This window comes from Arvicanthis niloticus, chromosome 2 (genome assembly GCF_011762505.2).
Source record: "Arvicanthis niloticus isolate mArvNil1 chromosome 2, mArvNil1.pat.X, whole genome shotgun sequence".
Lineage (NCBI taxonomy): Eukaryota > Metazoa > Chordata > Mammalia > Rodentia > Muridae > Arvicanthis > Arvicanthis niloticus.
In genome coordinates, this window is record NC_047659.1 from 63063493 (window position 1) to 63081328 (window position 17836).

General features: G+C 35.3%; 1 protein-coding gene across 1 annotated transcript; it reads right to left on the reverse strand.

Annotated features, from left to right (window-relative positions):
- Positions 1-6437: 6437 nt before the first annotated feature.
- On the reverse strand, positions 6438-16492 carry LOC117704634 (olfactory receptor 4C15-like). The gene is made up of 3 exons (XM_076929095.1): positions 16288-16492; positions 13709-13751; positions 6438-11340 (listed from the first exon to the last, which is right to left on the reverse strand). Exon 3 carries the CDS (start codon positions 10595-10597, stop codon positions 9662-9664), a length of 936 nt encoding a protein of 311 aa, XP_076785210.1. The 5' UTR covers positions 10598-11340; positions 13709-13751; positions 16288-16492; the 3' UTR covers positions 6438-9661.
- Positions 16493-17836: the final 1344 nt, after the last annotated feature.

Sequence of the window (17836 nt, forward strand, 5' to 3'; positions counted from 1 at the left end):
AAGCATCTCATCCTCAACAACTCCAAATATAGAGAAATTAAAATAACCTGAACCATACTCTATCAGCAGGCACAGCTATACTCATGGAGGGAAGCAGGCATAATTTTAATTCAAATGTAAATGCACTTAACCTCCCTCTGCCTGCTCTGAGGCTTGGCTACGACTAATTGTGTGGTTTTGGTTTTAGCTTGAAACCTTAAATTTAAACTGTAAACCTTAAAAGACACGTGTTGTATCTTTTCTCTATAAACATAGGCAAATAAAAATTTTCAAACTCTCGGCTGAGCTACCAACTGTAGCCAATGGAATATTGGCAGTTTAACTATGTTTTAAAGCCTCTAGAACAGTTCAAGATCTGACCATGGCCCACAGCGGTATACTTATCGCCAAATGGAACTTCAGTGTCAGGAGACTCAGAGCTGTAATCTTGCAACCTAGCTTCATTCTTTACAATCTGCACCAGCCGCGTGGGGACCCAAATTAAATTGTTTTCACCTGTGGAATAAGCACAAACAGCCTCCCTCCCTGGGCCGCAGCAAGCCCTTAGCCAATCCTGTAGCCTCCTGTTCTCACGAGGAACCATGGCTGCACGGCATTCAGCCGCGGCATCCTCAAAAATCATCCGTTCCATCACTGGCATTGCCTGCTCTAAGCTCGCAGGGCACTCCCCGTGTGCCCGCCGCGCTTTCCAGGGCAGACTATCTCTCTCCTCTGTCTGCCTTTTGCTCAAGGCAGAGGCAGACGCTTCCCCAAAGATTCTGTCATAAAGGAGGATCTTTTTTTCCTCTGACCTCCTTCCACCTGCCCATGGCGGTTTCTCAAGCTTAATGGACTCTGCAGCAGTCCTTGTTCCCTTTGAACACCCTATTCTATGACCAGGCCTTGCCTGTAGCTGGCTAACACACCTTGGTTCTGGTATGCCAGAGTGGCCCACCCTCTCACAACACACATAAGTTAAAAACGAATGCAATGTAAGCAAGAGGCTAGCTAGTGGAGCGGAAGCAGTGAATTTAAATCCGCTTGCCACAACCGCCACCCCAGGCATATCTTCCAAAGGTGTACCTTGAACACCTTCAGTCTTTTAACCCTCTTCGAGTCTCCGGGGCCTTCCGCCGTGCCTTGAAATTCCCGGGTTTCGGCACTAGATATAACGGGCGCCTCCCGTGTCGCCCCACGCCCATGGACGAAAAACACGAGAGACAGTAATTCGGGTAGTTACTGCAAAACGAGGACTTTTTACTCTGTAAAACGCGGAAGGACGAGGGAAGAAGCGGAAGGGCTGAGACGCGAAAGGGGCCTAGCTTAAAATACAGCCTAGAGTGACGTATTCACTTCTGATTGGCTGTTCGCTCACCACCCAATATTATGCCTCGGGATTGGCAGTGACTTTGGCGGGCTCTCTGCCTTTGCATCTGCGCATTTAATTGTTTACTGCTGGGAAAACACAAGGCAAGCGCCATCTTGGAAATGCAAATGTATAACCACTGCTAACAGCGGCTTCCTACAGGCGAGGATGTGGAGAATGAGGAACATTCCTCTATTGTTAGTGGCATTGCAAGCTAGTACAACCATTCTGAAAATCAGTTTGGCGGGTCCTCAGAAGATTGGACATACTATTACCTGTGGGTACATCTACACTACTTTTGGGCATATACCCAAAGGATACTCCAACATGTAACAAGGGCACATGCTCCACTATGTACATAGCTGCCTTATTTATAATACACAGAAGCTGGAAACAGGTATCTCTCAACAGAAGAATAGATACAGAAAATGTGGTACATATACACAATAGAGTATTATGGAGAGATTAAAAAGAATGAATTTATGAAATTCATAGGCAAATGGAAGTAGATGAAAGTAGAAAATATAATCCTGAGTGAGGTAACCCAGATGCCAAAGAACTCACATGGTACGTACTCACTAATAAGTAGATACTAAGCTAATAGCTCACAATGCATATAATACAACCTACAGATCATATGGAGTGTAGAAGAAAGGAAGATCAGTGGGTGGATGCTTCAGAACTGCAGTGAGGGGGGAACAGGACAATTATGGAAGATGGAAGGAGGGGGGTGACTAGGAAGGGAGGAAGGAGGAGGAAATAAGGGTTGCAGTATCAGAGTCCGGAGGAGACTTGAGAGAATGAGGGTCAGGAAATTGAATAAACATAGGTAGCAGGGAGGATGAGGACCTGGGGAAAGCCACTGGTGGGTCCAAGATGCTAAAGAAATATGAGGCTCTCAGGACCCAATTGGATTGACTTGAACTGTAATGTGCAAAGAAAAGGGAGATAGAACCTATGGAGACCACTTCCAGTAGATGGGCATGGCCTCTGGTAGAGGGATGGCACTACCCACCCATCTCAAAATTTTTTGAAATATTTCTGTCCAAAGAAAGAACAGAGACACAAAATGGAACAGAGACTGAAGGAAGGGGCAACTGGGGAACGAACAGCCCCACCTGAGGAACATCATGCTTGCAGACACCAAATCCAACACTGTTGCTGTGGTTAAGAGGTGCTTGAGGACAAGAACCAAGTGCGGCAGTTCTTGGGGAGGTCCAGCCAGCAACTGACCAATGCAGAGTGGAATGCTTGGAGGCAACCATCAGGCTGAACTCAGGGAACCTGGTGGGGGAGCTGCCAGAAGGACTGGAAGAGCACAGAGGGATTGTAATTTGATTGGAAGGACAACCTAGGCTTTCCTTGACCACCCAGTTCTCTCAGAGACTACTAGACTGCCAACCAAGGAATGTACCTAAAGGGATCTTTGGCTCCTGATATGTATGTAGCAGAGGATAGCCTTGCCTGACAGCAAGGAGAGGGGAGTCCCTTGGTCCCCAGGAGGTTTGATGCTCCAGAGTAGGGGGATGCAGGAAAGGTGGGGCAGGAAAGTGTGGGTGGGTGTGGGTGCCCTCTCCTACAGCAAAAGGGAGGGAAGAGGGCAGATGTGAGATGGGGAGGTGGTGGAGAGGTAACCGAGAACTAGGTTATCATGGGATGAGGAGGGTTGGTGTAGGGGGTAACTGGGAAGTGGGATATTATTTGAGATGTAAATGAATGAAATGATTACTAAATTTTTTTAAAAAAATAATTAAATTTTACTATAAATTTTAAAAGCCAATCATATTTTTATTTTATACTGTTAGGTACTAAAATATTGATTGCTTCTATATGTAGTCCAGCTGCACTCTGAGAACTACTTTCTTTTCAGGTAACTAATTCTTTCTCTCTCTCTCTCTCTCTCTCTCTCTCTCTCTCTCTCTCTCTCTCTCTCTCCCTCTCTCTTTCTCTCCCTCTTTCTTTCTCTTTCTTCTAGTTTGCCCTGCTTAGTTCCCTAAATGTCTCAACTTCCTGGTCTTGCTATTCCTGAAAGGTATGGGGAAGAACTTTTCCCTCCTTACCACCACCATCTTCATAATGAATTATGGAGCTTCTCTTTGGTTTCTTGGTGATTTAGATATGTTTAAACAATTATGCCATGACTATAAGTGCTAAAGCAGATGATATCTTCATATGGAATTTTCCTGAGGAAGAAACTTAATTGCTGGAGGAAATTAAATGTACTTAATTCATAGCATTCTATTTGTGACATTACTTTGATCATGTTCCCTTAGTTTTCTTAAATATGTGTTGTCATATAACACTGTAAAACAAACATTTTATATTTGTTTGCAATATTGCATAGAATTTATCAGCATGTCAATGTACTATGACTCTTTACCAATATTCTTTATACAGTCTCAAGAAACTCTATATTTATATCCAAACAGGAGATATGACTTTATTCACAAGATTTGAATATGTACTTAGAAAGGAAGCAAATTATTGCAGCAAAGATAATATAAAACTCAAATGTTGATGTATTCTACACTACTTGATTTCTACATGAAGATGAAAAGTTGAAACATGTTTGAATTACAGTAAACATGAATAAAAATTGAAAAAGGATTGAAAAAGAAATGATGTCCAAGAAAAAAAACAGGTAGTATTATTAGAAAACTGGAGGAAGATGAGAAAAAAAAGAATGAGGGAAGGAGAGAAGGAAGGAATTCATTAAGGAAGAAAGGTATAGAGGAATTGGGGAAAGAACAAATGAAGAGGATGGAAGGAAAGAAAGAAGAAAGCAAGGAAGAAAAGAGGAGGAGAGAAGGCAAAAAGGACTTGGCTCCAAAACAAATATTTTGGACACTTAGGTAGTTACTACCTTTAAGTGCTATTTTTTTGTGGTTTTCTACAATACTTTTAGTAGCTTCTGTGTGTCTTGATTTGGGTCATAAAACTGAATTTTATCAAATAAAGTATTAGTATGTGATGCCCTAACATGCCCAGTTATGCAGTAAAAACCTCAATGTTTTCATTAAACACAAAATGTCCTGATCACAAAAACAAATTTAAAGCACCTTTTCATACTTAAAAAAATTCTGAAAATGTAAAAATAAGTTCATCAGTTCTACCATGCAATGTTTTGGTAAAATATCTAGAGATGGCCAGTTCTTATTCTCTGTGAAGAAAAGTTCACTCAGTAGTGATCAAAAGGCAATATTTGTAGCCAATTATTCCTTCCATACTAAGAAATATACTAGTGAAGGTGGAGAATGCTGCCAGTGTTCCTCTCACATAGCATTAATTACACTTTAAGGATAAAGGAGAAATAATTGAGCCAAAACCCCTCCTTAATTGCACATGGAATTTAATGTGATTTTCCTGAGACATGATCTACCTCTGAGACTTGGCCTAAACTCCCCAAGGGTTAGAGCAATTTCTTGCCCTTGAGTTGCTGAGAAACAATACTGTATACGTTTTCCAGTATCTATAGTATTTACACTTCTATTACATCTAAAGTCAGCTTTAGAAAGTACTTGGAAAGTTTCTATTGATGATCCTTTTATACTATCATGTCAGGGAACTGACAATTGCATGTGTCTCTATGAAGAATTTAAGTGAAATTCCTGTACACTCACCCAATGTAACTAATGAGTTTTGTCGTAAGGAATCTATTAATTAATCTGTAAGAGTAATATAAATTATTCTTGGGAAACACTAGTAAGAATAGTATGCAATAATAGCAATGTCTTTATTTTCTCTAGGATGTTTTGCTTCATTTTTATTTTTTTGACAATTTTACACATATCTACATTATATGATAATATCCACAGAATATCATCTTTTATTTCCTTCCCATGCTTATGACTACCTTCTTCCAAAATAGTCTTTCTATATTCGTGTCTTTTGTTTTTGATTCAATATTTTTAGAATTGCTTGCAGAAACATAAGTAGAGGATTATCAAGGCCTGGGAAATTTCCTTATGGGTACAGAACTGAAGAAAATGTTATTTCTTTCTTAGCACCTTCGACTATCATTAGCTCCTCAGTGAGGAGTGAATACTTATGATTCCCTCCTCTATCCAGAATACAATGTTGAAAGGCAAATCCTCTGTCAGTCTTATGCAGGTATCCACAGGTGCCATGTGTTCACAGTGTTAGCAACTATGTTTTGTCCATGTGATGATTTGTATATGCTCAGCTGAGGGAGTAGCACTATTAGAGGGTGTAAGGATGTTGGAGTAGGTGTGGCCTTTTGGAGGCCTGCCATTGTGTTCTTTTGTTTATACAAAAGCAGATGATTCTTCCCTACGGTCTATGATATTCTTCTTAGGCTTAATAGGATTAAAATGCTAGTTATATATTCCTCTCCTGTGTATAGTACCTCAAATACTATCTGTATGTGTTTAACAACCTCCAAACTCTCAAGTCATCATGAGAAAAATAGTACACCAGTGGGTACTTTAATCTTGCCTGATAGGGCAGTATTTAATCATGCAGGGTCCACACACCATCTAAGTGATTTGACTGTTTTGTTTTCTGTTTTTTGTTTTGTTTGACTTGGTTTAGTTTTCTCAATAGAGGATGTTTAACACTTTCTGGGACTTAATACACTAGCCAGCAGAAGATAATATTTTGAGAAATTCTTAACTGTGAGCACCTATGAAATCAAATGAAGTTTTGTATTTTCCACTTTTAGTGGCACAAATTAAATGTTTTTTTTTTCCAAAAGGAAGAAGTGATGCCACCCCTAAAAAATTATAGAACAAAAGCAGTAACAAAATTCAGTTGAACAATTTACTAATCCTGCTGACCCATGTTCCTGTCATCTTGACTTGTATTGAAACCATTGAGAGCAATAAACATTCTGTAGTTCAAATAATCCAAATCTGCTAACCATCTTGAATCATCTCTATTCTAAGCAATTTTTTGCCTATGTAACATGGCCTGAAATCTCTGAACCCTAGTATTTCCATTGCCAATAAGGCTACACCTTTGATGATTTAAGGGGTGGCTTATCTGATGCATAGACTCCAAGTTTTCTGCCCATTGCTAAGATTCAGTCCCTATCAGAAAATTAGAAGCAAGACTCTGTAACGATTTCTGAAATTTTACATAATTAATGACTAAAAATTCAGTACCAGATGTACAAAACTGCTAGTATCAGGTAAAATTACCTGATACTTCAAGATGTGGCCAGAACCCTCTGGTTCACAGCTCTATGAGCTTCTATGTCCTCAAAAGGGGACTTTCCTGGGAATTCTTTGCAAGAGAAATGAATTTTTCCAGGTATATTCTCAGATGATACTTCCTTCTTTAAAATAAGTTCACTTTTTCTCATTTCAGAGCCATTTGTGGGTGGTGTCATGCCTTACACTTACTTACTTTATCACAGTTCAGAAAAGAATGTTTCTATTTAGCAAATTAACCGCTTTTTAAGGATGTATCTTGCTATGTAAATTCTTCTTACATGACAAAATATACATTTTTAAAAGAGAAAAGCTCTTTTTTTCTATGCATAATATTCTTGAACACTCCATGAAGTTTATCCCTGTGTTATTCAAATGCTGAATTCTCTGCCCTTACATTTTGTTCCAAATAGGACACTCCATTGTAATGCTTATGTCAAGAATCTCTTGTCTCAAATTTGTGTAACCAATGCTTACCATTTATTCTCTGCCTGGTCAATAAAAGCTGATTACCCAGTGGATGGGCAGAAGAGAGAATAGAATGGGACTTCCACCAGCAAGGAAGGGAGAGACAGAGGAGTAAGACAGATTGGGCAGCACAGAGGAAGAAAGGAGAAATCATGAGAGTTCAACTGGAACATACAAGGCTCCAAATGCAAGTATTATTGGGATTTTGATTGGAAGTGGCCAGATTAGTTTAGCAGATTAAAATATTGATCAGTGACTGCCCAGGATTATGATAAATCTTTAAATAAAATTTTAGTCTCCTTGTGTCATTATTAAGTAATTGGCTAAGATAAAAGAAAGTTACTGTGTTAATTTACTGCATATATTTATATTAAGATTTTCTGTTATGTTTTACTTACTTGATAAATACACATTCAAAACACTATTTTTGTCTAAATTTTCTGCTCTTTTTCATTGAAGACGACGATATGTACAATAATATATAGCAATGAAAGAGACTAAATGTTCACTTGTCCTGAAATTTCCTCTGGAAAATTAACTATTTAATTAACTTCACTCAAATACACAGAACATGGGTAGAGTGACACAAGATTCTTGACAAATATATCACACAAGATATAAATGCTCAGTTTTATGAGATAGTCTTTCTATCCCTTGGAGATATCAGCAGCCCTCTATTTTCTGTATTTCTGTGAGTAGCTGGTCTTATGATGTGTATTTCATGAAATTAGCCAAAAGATTGAAAACAGACAAATAAATTTTTCCATAAATGTTGAAAAATCATATTCATACAGGTTGATAATATATGCATGAGATTTTGAATACTCATCTGGAACACCTGAAGTCAGTAAACTTACTTTTCCCTTGTAAAACTCTGGTAACATTTGTTGTAAAGAATGTCTTATCCACTTCCCATACCACATTTTTCTGCTTTTTAGTGTACATAGAGCAATCCCCTTTCTTAGGCACATGGACCAGACACAAAGGAGACTGGCACAGACTTAGAACTGAAATATGCACAACATGCCAGACAGAAAGAAGGACAGACAGGTCAGACACACAGAGCAGACAGCAGACACACCATTTGCCACAAACTAGAGACAGGTAGAAAAACATGGAGAGCCAGAAATAAATTATGGGCTCACTCTTTGTCAAACTAATCTCAGAAAGATTTTTTTTTACCTTGTTCCTTAATGTGACATCTACACATTTTGATACCTCCTCTATGGTTCCTTTAGTCATTAACTGATACACCAAAACTGAGTTCTTTACATTTTTCCCAAATGTAAATCCTCATGTGTCTTCTGTAACTCCATGTGCATAATCTCTGGCAGTTAAAATCAATGAGAAACAAACACTATTCATATTCAGCAATATTTTTAGCATAAAATTCAGTTTCTGGCTAGTGTTGTTGATTCTAAACAGATGTTTAACAGTAAGTTAATTTCCCATAAATTCCTTTTGATAATGAACCAAAGTATAACCATGAAGTGACATAAATATTCTCCATTGATAAGTATAAAAATGTAATTATTATTTATACATACAAAGTTACAAATATTACAATCACATACTACCTTGAAATTAACTGACATTTTGGAAACCAATTTCATATGTGCTTATGTTGGCATCTATATAGTATGTCATTATCTTTGCCCTTCTGTTCCTATGAAATTAATGCCTGCAAGCTTTTTGTGTTGTACTGGAATTGGAGGTCTACATCAGTATTTCTCTATATTATCAATTCCCAGAGCTCATTAGAGTGGGATAGTCACATCATCCAAGAGAAATTCTAGCTGTTCTCATATATTTAATGTTTTGAATTTGAAGAATCAACTCATATTTTCTAGCAGATATGAACACACTACCTTATAATGACACCAGATGATGCAGGAAACCTGGAGGACAAATTCTGAGTTCTTTCTCTACATTTATAGGTTAAAAGGTCTCAATGTGGCATTTAGAAACCTGTTACCCTTAGAGTGACTTTTGTATTTTTCTTGTCCAAATACACATTTATTTTGTCAACCAAATTTTTAAGTGGAGCATAGTTAATTAAAAAAGTATTTAAATAGGTAAAACATTTATATATAATAAAGTAATGATAAGGTAAAATTAAACTGTATTTAGTTTTTATATAACAATGCTGAGTACCTAATCCAGAGTGAAACTATGAGCCCAGAAACATTCAACATCCTACTTTTGAGGTCCTCTGTATAAATTATGTTATTTCTTTATAAAAAAATCACTGTTTTGTTTGACCAATAAAATACAAAATTTTTCCTTATATTTAAAAGTCTATTTTTGTTTGCTTGTGTGTGTGTGTGTGTGTGTGTGTGTGTGTGTGTGTGTGTGTTATACATGTTAGTTTACATAGTGCTTTTGTCTGTGAAAATGCATGCAGACCTAACACAAAGGAATGATTATGAGAATTTTTTTATCATTCTACATTATTTTCTTGAGACAAGACTCCAATGAAACTTGCACTGTTTGTCAAATATATTTGTGTGAAGAAGCCCCTGGGATCTGCAAATCTTATATACATCAGTACTAGATAAATTGTGTTTTCATGCTTAAAGTCTGATATAAGTTGTGAAAAACAAAACTTATGTACTCATTTTGACATAGCTAGTATCCTTTCCCATTGGTTCATATCCCCAATAGTATAAAGGCAATATTAAAATCTAACAAAAATCACTTTTATTCTCTTCCACATTTTTCTGATGGCACTTATCATTTCCTTATTCCTGAAAGTGTAAACCATAGGATTTAGCAATGGTGTCAGGACATTGACAAATAAAAGTGTATATTTCTCAAAGGAGAATGCAGATGTATCCCGGGCATATATTAATATGCATGGGACAAGGAACAAAACCACAACAGTGATGTGGGCTCCACAAGTGGAAACAGCTTTTCTTCGCCCTTCAGAACTGTGGGCTCTCAGAGAGAACAAAATGACACCATAGGAGACAAGCAACAAGGAGAAGATAATGATGCAGATAGCACCACTGTTAGCAAACACCAAAAGAACAAATATTTGAGTGTCAGTGCAGGCAAGTTTCAGCAATGGAAACAAGTCACATGTGTAATGATCAATTACATTAGGTCCACATAAAGGTAGTTGCAATGTGAATATAATTTGTATGATAGAGTGTAAGAAACCCCCTGCCCAGGATATTGCTACTAAAATGCTACAGAGCCTCCGTGTAAGAATGGAAGAATAGTGCAAGGGTTTGCATATAGCCACATAACGGTCATAAGCCATGACTGCAAGGACAATCATTTCTGTCCCTGAGAAAAAATGGACTGAAAAGAGTTGTGTCATGCAGCAGCCAAAGGGAATGGTCTTCTTCTCATGTAAAAAGTCTATAATCATCTTGGGTGTGACAGTAGAAGAGACGCATACATCCAGGAAGGACAGGAATGCCAAGAAGAAGTACATGGGGGAACCCAGCAGAGCAGGACTGTACATGATGGTCACCACAATTATCATGTTGCCCCCTACAGTTGCAAGATATACCAATAAAAGTACAAAAAACAATATTTTTTCAACTTTTGGGTTCTGAGAAAGTCCCAAGATTATGAACTCAGTAACAAAACTCTGGTTTTGCATAATTCTCAGGAAGACAGTCAAAGTAAATTTTCTTCACATAAATTTCCATTTATGAAAAATATGCTTCATATATACACATACATATGTAGTATTTCCATCAACAAAGTAATATGTCCTATACAAATGGATGTATTTGCATTGATGAGTCTATTGTAATTTAAAATAAAATATTAGAAAATGGAGGGTATAGCAGTAACATAAATTGATTAAAAGATACAGTTTTGTATATTTTATAGAAGCTGTATATTAAATTTTAATTATGAACACATCCACTGTATGATTGAAGTAAAATAGTGTAACTTTCCAACATCAGCTTTTGTAAGTCACTTTGGTTTCCTTGAAGTGAGTATTAAAGGACATTTTAAAACTGTTACCTAGATGTGAATAACTCAAGGCCAGGATTTAGTATCTTGCAGTGACTTGTTGAAACACTGCCCTATACAGCAATAGAAGAAAAGGCAAGCTGTATGTTTGGGTGTACACAAAAATCCTGACTACATTTTAAATTTGTTTAAAAGTAGGAAATAAATTGTAACCTCAGATAAATTATTCTGCACACACAAAAAAAATCTGTAGAAAGTCTCTAGCACTATACATGATATTACCATACCTTTATGAAAAGAATCATGTTGTCATCAATTCTAAGAAAGAAATAGTTAAAAAAATAATAGGTCTTCTTCTGTCTTTTCACACTCCTGGTCAATAGGTCATTTCATGTTTCCCATTTTGTCTGATGTTCTAATCTTAGTATAAGAGAAATAAAACAAGGAATTATAAACCTGGGATTTTAAAAGACGTAAGTTCTAAGAACCATGAGGTCTACTGCAATCAACTTGATGAACAATGAGATTATTAATCTTACTTACAGTAGCACTAACAGTTGTTCTTTATAGTCTCCTTCTCTGAATTAACAAAAAATCATCTTACTTTGATCCTATGTAAATGAGAGATCTTGACAAAGGTAACAGTAAATGATGAAGGTTTAGAAGGCGATGGACCAAAAACTCACATATGAAAATCGGTAATATCAAATAACTGAAAAGGGGAAATTATTTATTGAATTAATTTTACAGATCTGAGACATGCTTGTGTTACTTATTTATGCCATGTTAAGTTGTTAACCAAGTATTTAAAGGGCTTATATTTGGAAATATGCATTTTAAAAATCTGTGAGTTAAAAATAATACAGTTAAATCAAAAAAGTCATGGAAATCTTAATGGCAATATTTCAACTAGAACACTGATGTTTTTACTTGCAAAACTCATTTGGGAGAAGTCAAGTTAGTGCCTATTTAGATTTTTCACTCCTATTTTCCAGCATGTTTCGTATATGTAAATATACATGCACCATGTATAAGGGAGAAACATATACATCAAGCCAGCCAGAAACCCTGTGTCTACAATGGTGTACTTCCCTAATATCCTAATGTTTGTTGTAATTAAAATTATCTGAAACGAGAGTACAGTATAGTTACAGTTTATGATTCTATTTTGGAATAGTCAGAATATATGCAAATTAAACACAATATGCAGTCTTTGTCAAAATTGATTCCTGTAACATAAAAATAATAATAGTAAGATATAAACTTTAGATGACCTAAAAATGATCTGATCATTAATTTTCATTATAACAAAACTTTCTTGTCAAGCTGCAAGGTGGAATGAGAATCAATAGTCATAATCTGCTGTGATGCTTATGTACCACAATGAGAAATATGGTAACATATTCCTAAAGAAATAAGGAGGCACTCCTATTTTAGCAGTAACCAGCAGCACTCAAATTGAACTTATGGACTAAATGCAACAACAACAAAAAACTATGTCCATTACTTGCCAACAACCCAAGGGTAGTATAGCCATAGATCTTAAAGGAAAATCTATTTCTAGATCAGCTCAATTCCTAATGAAATCTAAAAACATATCCTTAAATTCATAGATAAGTTTAGATCTGAGCCCTTGTAAAAGAAGTTCATCTTTGAAGCAAATGCAGATTATTGCAGAAAAATTAATCAAAATATATAGCTAGAGTAATCACAGGAAACCCAGTCCCAACGTATATAACTAACACAGAGTTTCAACAACAAAGTTTCAGGGAACATTTCTGGAAAAGTACATAAAAAATGTAAGAACTACAGTGCAAGATATGAGACTAGGTTTCCTAGAAATGACAGAGAATGTATACCTATGTTACCTCCTACATGTATGTGATTTTTGCCTGAACAAGACCTGAGTAATAACCTGAATATGGCCACCTTAACAAAGTCCAAATAATGAGTAGGACAGCATGGGACATTCTAATGTGGGGAGGGAACTCTCATGGGTTTCACTTCTAGACAAATTTATGACTGCTAAGGGACTGAGAATTACTTTCACAGAGATGAGCTCCCACGTAGGTATCCAATAACAAGTGGTCATCCCTTATATCATTTACATACATGTAATAATATATAGACTGAGCAGGTTGTAATTTTAATTTTTTATTTATATATTATGTAAAAATAATAATTTTTTAATGGCCAACAATTTGAGATGTTGTGAAAAAGAAGATAGGAAGAGGATAGAGTGAGTGTGCTTAGGAGGGGCTAGAGGGAGCAACGAAAAGGAGGAAGTTATTTTACTCTATCTCAGTTGGAAATTAAATACATATATAAATAGAAAATAGTCAAATATTTATCTAAATAATTTTTTTTGTTTAGATGAGGCAAATTTTCTTACTTTTTCTATACTATCTTGACAAATGAATACACACTAAAGTAGTATGGCAGACTCGAGTGAATCTATGTGAGCTACCATATGGAGCCTGTGTTTTATGTTATTTCTGTTCATCTAACATTAGGCTAAATAAAATGATAAATAGAAATTTAAAAATCAATTACTTTCTATTGGGCGAAGGTCTAGGATATGGTCATGATACATTTTACACACACTTGAAATTCTAAAACAAATAGGAAATACATTATAAATGTGCTTAACAAAACAGCTTGATATATAATACCCACTTTCCACATACTGACCTACCACAGGAGAAAGACTTTTCCCCATAACAATAAATAGTCTTTATCTAGTGGTAATGGAAAAATCATAGTTAGCCTAAGATGGATACAGACTCACCATGTCATTGAATTCTTGGTCTTCTTGACTTCACTTCCAACTTCTGGGATTATAAGCATGTATGATCACAAACAACAGAACACATATATTTTATTAATATATTCTGCAAACTATATGTTAAAATAACATGAATATTGATGTCAAGGTTCTTTAAAAAGCACTCTGTGCCAAAAATGAAATAATGAATCAGTCAAAAGATTTTTTAAATAACACTTTAAAATTAATCACAATGAATTTAGTAATATGATTATTAAAGCAATATAACATGTATTAGATATTATTACAGAAGTTTAAGCCTGTTTTAATTTTGAAACAGGACTTCATCCTATACTTTTATTCTAAATAGTAAGTAGGTTGAGAAACTTTTACCATAGAATGTGATATAGTGTGTAAAATATTGAAAAAATAAGAAAAATGGAAAACTATTATAAGAGCTATACAATTAAGACTATTATATACTACTATACATTATATGTTGTTATTATAATTAAAAAACTGAAAATTAGCCACCAAGATGAAACATATAAAATCTAATTGCCTCTCAATTTCTGAAAACAATGTTAAATTTTAAAACACTCATCTAATTACCAAAACTAGAAGCAATAAACTGATTTCACAGAACATCTTAATGTAGAATATTTTATTTATTATAATTTTTCATTGATGACCATATATTGGCCTCAACCTTCTTATAACTCATTGCTCCTTGGTTTCCAATTCACAATCTCATTTAGAAAAATCTCATTTTCTTTATATTATTATATATAAATACAGTAGATAATAGGTATTATATTGCCCTAAAATTTTCCAAGATCTTTTCCATACTGTCATAAATTTGAATATCCTACAGAGGTAAAGTGCTTTGCCCAGGGGTTACACAGCAGAAATTATGTTCACTGAGCTATCACCTAAGCAGTGACCTAGAGGTCCACCACCCACATTTTCCACTATGTCCTTCCCATTCATTTATGCAGCTAAACAAATTGTAATATTGATACACTCTCAGACAACACAATGTCTTCATTAACTGTGAGGCACATGTAACATTCATAATGGCCATAGTAGTGAATAGTGGGTTACAATTATGAATAGATATTTTTAAATATATTTAATATAAATGGCTAGTGTTTTTACAAATAGTGTTAGCTTATAAAAGTTTTTACATGAAGTTGTCCTATATGTTAAATTTTAGGTCTGTCTTGTCTTATTTTTAACTAAAGTTATAATCTATCAATACATGCTTTCTTTCCTGTGTTTGTAGCTAACCAGATTTATTTTCTCAACTTTTTGAAAAATGTGTTCACTTCAAACAATTAATCTTTTCTCTGCCCACCATGTTACTCTTGATTTCCCTAAATATCTCAACTTCACTTGCCCAACTAAGTTTGGAATGTAGAGGAAAAAGATTTTTCTTTTTCTTTTCACATTCTTCCTGATGGATTTCTGAAGCCTCTTTGGTGTGCTAGTGATTTTGCTCATTTTAAGACAGAGAACAAGCCAGAATCTTAACATCAATACAATCATAACATTACATACTTAGTTTCCCTAAGAGTTCAAAGGAAGAATGCTGATGCTTTGAAAAATCTAAGTAGACATAATTAAATCAGAAGACTTCATATGTCAGTTGAGTCAATCTTTCTTAATTTGTATTCCTTCTGTATAATATGTACTAGTGTGTATTTCTGAAACTAGAATATTTTATATTCGATTTCTATACATATAGAAAGTAAGATGATGCTTCTTTTTTTGTGTTCTTATGTTAGCATTCTTTTTTTGATGCAAAAAGCAAGATGAATTTTAATGATCCAATGCTTTGGGGTAGTCCTACACCAAAGGTGGTGTAGTGACCCCAGGCAGCCATTTGGTCTGTTTTTATAGTTTTTAGGACAGCAGCCATTAGGCACAATGTGATTGGCAGAACAGTGTAACTTTTTTTCTTGGATATTATATTTGTTTACATTTCAGATGTCATCCCCTTTCCCCATTTCCCCTCCCTAGAACCCCCATCCCATCCCCCTCCTACTTTTTGCTTTTATATAAAACCTCAAATCATTCTATTTTTCAATGCAAGCTTCAGAATTGTGAGTTGCATGAGTATGTGTTCAGATAATCAATCTATTGTCAGAGAGATACTAGAAATATAAGTTTGTGCTGGCTTTCTTAGTTTTTGGATTTTAATATGAAGATATAAATTTGATTATATATTTAATTTCATTAAAACTTAAAAAATGAAAGCTCAAAAACCCAATGGAATAGATGAATAGGTTGAAGAAGACTGCACTATTACAACAGTTATTTGAACACTGTCAACATTCAAACAATTGTTTATCATAAAATGCTAGTCTATCATCTCTTTATGCAATGCTTTATTCAATAAAATGCTGATTTATATCATAACATTTATACAAGGTAAGTAATCTGAGCATCAGGGTTTATGAATTTCTCACAAAATAGATGCTGGTAAAGTGAAAGGGCTATCATGTTGTTAAACACAGTAGACTGCTCACAATGCCCACATTCTAAATCACTTTGTTACAAAATTTAAAAGATTTATAAAAATACATAGGTAATGTCCTTACTTTGCTTCACCAAGTGTCACTTCTGTGAAAAATCTGATGACAAATATCCTTTCCGTTCAGTCATGACAAAGATTCTCTGTTGGTTGCAACTCTTCTACATCTGAAGGGCAGCAGGAGTGAAACTCTGGTATAGAATGCTACCACAGTCACTTTAGTGCTGTGTTCATCATGATAGTGAACAAAACATAAAAGAAGAATCCAAATGTTTTCTACAATACTGCATCAGGTATTTAAAAAGTTTCTCAGAGATATCATCAATCTGTAAGATTAATTTTTAGTTCCCAAAGGTTTATAAAGATTCTCCTGGTCCCAGAAGAATTCATGACATACTGTTGAGCAGTTTTCCACTTATTGAAAACTTATAATGTTTTCATGACCATCTAAAGTTGTGCTGTGTGTTTTTACAATTTGGAGAACATTTTATATGAAAATAAATCCATATACTTCATTTTCAGAAAGAGTAGATTGTTTTGTTCTTTAATGGATGTAATACAATGTCTTCATGCAGAACTCAAGGGAAAAGTCTTGTGTCAAAGGGAATCTATCAATGCATCTTTAAGGAAACTAATCATAGTATTGTTGAACGCTGTTAAAACTGTCTCAGTAAGGAAAATATGTATGTATGAATATACATGAGGTATATAATAATAGAAATATTTTCTCAAGAAAATATTTGTCCTTTACATTCACTTATTTTTCACAATTCCATATACTTGTACCATGTCTTTTTTATGTGTACCATGTGCCTCTTTTTATATTCATGTTTCTTTTACTGACCACTGATCTTAATTAGGGTGGCATGAGTGTATATGTATGGGCCTTATTTCTGGATCATGGCCCACTTACTTGTGATTGGATAGGTGAAAAAATACTATAAACTTTGCATATAACTTGAATTGTCAGTACATCTCAAGGAAGTGTAGGGCTTCATGAGACCATGTAAAATTGGTGATGGTATATTGCAAAGCCTAAACTTAAGCTTATCATGTGTTTTTGTCTACTGTTTTTTAATGGCTAAAAAGTCCATTCCATTTATTTCAGACAACATATTGTAGCATATTCTCCCATCCTCTAGGAATAAATAAATTACACAGTATAAAATACTTGCATGAAAATATTGCAAGTAAATGCCAGAGGTATTGAGGTACAGGCACATTGGTGGAGATGGTGGGAAAGAGTACATGAGGTGTTAGAAAAGGGAAAGTGAGGGGTAAAATTGGAATGATTATATTTTAACTAAATGTTTTAAATTCCACACCTACAACAAAGAAGAAGAGAAGGAGAAGAAAGATGAAGAGGAGGAGAAGAAGGTGGAGAAGAAGAAGGATGAGGAGGAACAGGAGGAAGAGGAGGAAAAAGAGAAGGAACAGGAGGAGGAGGAGGAGAAGGAGAAGAAAGAGAAGGAGGAGGAGGAGGAGAAACAAAAGAAGGAGGAGAAAGAAGGAGAAGGAGGAAGAGAAGGAGAAGGAGGATGGAGAGGAGAAAGAGGATGGAGAGGAAAAAGGAGAAGAGGAAGAAGAAGAAGAAGGAGGAGGAGAAGAAGAAGAAG